At 42.3% G+C, this 3,852-nt stretch overlaps 1 protein-coding gene across 1 annotated transcript in view; it reads left to right on the top strand.

The window, feature by feature from the left end:
• LOC308294275 (extracellular calcium-sensing receptor-like) overlaps positions 1-3,332 on the top strand; it is a gene marked incomplete at both ends in the record, with an annotated part of 15,787 nt that extends 12,455 nt beyond the window's left edge. The window contains 3 exons of the mRNA XM_080737002.1: positions 870-1,097; positions 1,196-1,319; positions 2,419-3,332. Of these exons, the coding sequence (XP_080593128.1) occupies positions 870-1,097; positions 1,196-1,319; positions 2,419-3,332 (1,266 nt within the window). The remainder of the gene's footprint in view (positions 1-869; positions 1,098-1,195; positions 1,320-2,418) is intronic.
• Between the last annotated feature and the right edge of the window lie 520 nt (positions 3,333-3,852).

The following is a 3,852-nucleotide window of genomic DNA, read 5'->3' as shown; positions in this document are numbered from 1 at the left end:
TGGTAGTCGGTATAGTGGGCATGCAGTAGTTATTAGTCGGGGAGCCACAGGCCCAAAAGCTCAAAGAATAGGGTTTTACCTGTGACGTCATGACATACTTTTTATTTTTGTTTTTTCTATTCATTTGGTCATTAAGGTACACAGAATGAGAGGCCTGCTCTGCCGGAAACATTGCGAAAAAAGGTTATGGCCATTTGTATTCACTGTCCCATCGAGAATGAGAGGCCTGCTCTGCCGGAAACATTGCGAAAAAAGGTTATGGCCATTTGTATTCACTGTCCCATCGACTTCACTATACAGGAAAAAACACATCAAAATATAAGTAGCATGTGAGGGGTTCTTCATGATTCTGAGTCCATTGCAAGCATTTGTTTTGCATGAAAAACATTCCTTGGGCTAGATTTTGGCTTCTCAAAACTGTGATTTTTGATGACTCATCACTTTTCACCGTTTTGTGGGGCTGAAATCTAGCCTAAGGAATGTTTCTCATGCAAAACAAATGCTTGCAATGGATTCAGAATCAAGAAGAACCCCTAGTTTGACCCCTCACATGCTACTTAAAGCAGATTTTTTTTTGTATTATTTTCCTGTATAGTGATGTCGATGGGACTTTCTTTTTTGCAATGTTTCCGGCAGAGCAGGCCTCTCATTCTGTGTACCTTATTGACCAAATTAATAGAAAAAATAAATAAAATAAAAAGTAAGTTATGAGATCACAGGTCCTCTAAAATTTTGGGCCTGTGGCTCCCCGGCTATATAGGTTCTCTTATTATCTTATGCAAGGGGGTAGATAATATAACAGTTCCTGTCAACACAGTAGGTTTTTAAAGTCTCATTTTCTGCCTGATTCTGCTCATCACACTTTCTAGCTTGTGTATTACCTGGAAAAGGTCAACTTCACCACATCATTTGATGATCATGTTTCATTTGATGAGAATGGTGATCCTTTACCAATCTTGGATATCATGAACTGGGCGTGGCTCCCTGATGGAAGCACAAAGGTTCAGAATGTTGGTGTGGTCAAGAAGTCAGCCTCCGGAGATAAAGAACTCATCCTTGATGAAGACAGAATCTTCTGGAACTTTGAAACCAAAAAGGTCTCTTTGGGTTGGCTAAAATACCTTACGTTGAGCTCATGATGTGAATGTAATTAAGTTTGGACTTTGGAGATGATCATTGTTACTTTCCTCTGTAGCCTCCTCGGTCAGTGTGCAGTGAGAGCTGTTCCCCTGGAACCCGTCTGGCCAGAAGGAAAGGAGAACCTGTTTGCTGCTTTGACTGCATCGCTTGTTCTGAAGGAGAGATCAGCAATGACACTGGTAGGTTTATTAAGTGTGCCTGCCATGCAATGGCAAAACACTTGTTGTAATCCGCCATACTTAAGTAAGTAATTAATTAAGGGTATAATGTCGCCACAATTTTCGGCACGTAATAACTGCCGATTTACGTCACCCCCACAATATATACATCAAAACGTGCGGCTCGGCCGGGAATGGGGTGCTCTGACTTTTCTTGCCGATCCGTGTTACCATGGCAACGTAATTCGCAAAAAACTACGCCCAAAAACCCCATTGACTTTTAATGGGGGACAGAAACTTTGGCGCCACATTACTCTGGTATACTTTTGCCTAGCAATGTGATTTACACGTTAAAACGCTCACACGACTTTGGACTTTATCTGGCCAATAGCGACGAACTGTAATTGCTGAAGCCCCGCCCCCTCTGTATTCCTATTGGCTGAGCTTTAAACAGCTATAACTCCAGTTCACAGCATGGTACCGTCTTGAAACTTGGTGTCTGGACTTACTTAAGCCCCACCCACTATTAAGCCCCGCCCCTATCTTCCCATTGGCTGAACTTTAACCAGTTTGCAGCATGGTACCATCTCGAAACTGGGTTTGAGTACTTAGATGGCCAATAGGAACGATCTGTAATTGATTAAGCCCCGCCCCCTCTCTTCCTATTGACTGAGATTTAAACAGCCATAATTCCGTTTCGCAGCATTGTACTGTCTCGGAATGTGGTGGGTGTACTTGCAGGGCCAATAGGAATGATTTGTAATTGCTTAAGCCCCGCCTCCTCTGTCTTCCTATTGGCTGGGCTTTGAACATCCATAACTCCAGCTCCCTACATGTTACTGGTCTCAAAAACGGCTAAGCGCTAATGCTAACCGCTACTTCTGCTAATGCTAATGCTAAAAATGCTAATGCTAATGTTAAAATGCTAATGCTAATGTTAAAATGACTTAATGCTAATGCTACAAATGCTAATGCTACAAATGCTAATATTAAAAATGCTAATGCACACACTTCTAAAATCTCTTACGATTTTTTTTCTAGTATTATATTATACTCATGGGGGCTTATCTTAAGCAAATACTGTACTTGTCTGTGTCTTTAATCGTCTCTCCTTTATTAGACTCTACAGAGTGCACCAGTTGTCCAGGGGACTTCTGGTCCAGTCCCCAGCGTGACCACTGTGTCCCGAAGAGCGTGGAGTTCCTCTCCTACCACGAGGAACTGGGTATCTCCTTGACAACCATCTCATTGTTAGGCACACTTACCTGTGCCATTGTCATGGGAATCTTCATATATCACCGAGACACACCCATGGTACGCGCCAACAACTCAGAACTCAGCTTCCTTCTCTTGTTGTCCCTCAAACTGTGTTTCCTGTGTTCACTGCTGTTCATTGGACAACCCAGAATGTGGACCTGCCAGCTGAGACATGCAGTGTTTGGGATCAGTTTCGTCCTGTGTGTTTCCTGTATCCTGGTAAAGACTATGGTGGTGTTGGCCGTGTTCAAGACCTCCAAGCCTGGAGGAGCAGACATTATGAAGTGGTTTGGTGCTGTGCAGCAGAGAGGAACAGTTCTGTCTCTTACTGTTATCCAGGGAATTATCTGCATAGTCTGGCTTCTATCTTCCTCTCCAACTCCTCATAAAAACACACAATACTACAGTGATAAGATAGTCTATGAGTGTGATGTGGGATCAACAGTTGGTTTTGCAGTGTTACTGGGTTATATTGGGTTACTGGCACTCCTCAGCTTCCTTCTCGCATTCATGGCAAGGAATCTTCCAGACAACTTCAATGAAGCCAAGTTGATCACTTTCAGCATGTTGATCTTCTGTGCCGTGTGGATAGCCTTCATCCCAGCATACGTCAGCTCTCCAGGCAAATACGCAGATGTAGTGGAGGTGTTTGCTATTTTAGCCTCTAGTTTTGGCCTTTTGGTGGCGCTGTTTGGACCAAAGTGTTATATAATGCTTTTGAAACCCGAGAGAAATACTAAGAAATCCATCATGAGTCGTGGTGCCACCAAGACATAGAAGAAGAAATTCAATGATAATACATGTTCTTTATATTGATTTGAATGCATATCACCTTGTTAGTAATACAGTATGTTAAACTAAATCCAGTCAGAGATACAGATTGCTTAGGGGTCAAATTGGGTCAGATCCTGGCCTTTTTGTGTGTGGTATTTTCACAGTAAAAAGGATTTAAATCAACATGATCTGTGTGAAGGTTTCATAACATTAGCAACCAATGTGTACTTGCCGGCCAATGCGGCCATCCATGTAGATTTTTCGAAAGCATTGTTTTCAATTGTCAAGGATTGGATTGGGGTAAGTCCCTGGACATACTAACGTCATGTAAATTTTAACCTCAAGCTGCCTCACGCTACAGAAACAGGAGATAGGCTGGGATAGATGTGGTTTTGCCCCCTCTCCATTTCCTAATTTAAGTCAGTAGATTTGGTATTTTGTTTGCAGGGTCACAAATGAAATAAAACTCTGATCAAGGATCCTTCCGATCTGTAATCCACTGGTTTATTTTGATATACTGTAT

This window comes from Nannobrachium achirus (genome assembly GCF_963921795.1).
Source record: "Nannobrachium achirus genome assembly, chromosome: 11".
Classification (NCBI taxonomy): Eukaryota; Metazoa; Chordata; class Actinopteri; order Myctophiformes; family Myctophidae; genus Nannobrachium; species Nannobrachium achirus.
Note: the sequence above shows the minus strand (reverse complement) of the source record. Positions and strands in the feature narration are given on the sequence as shown.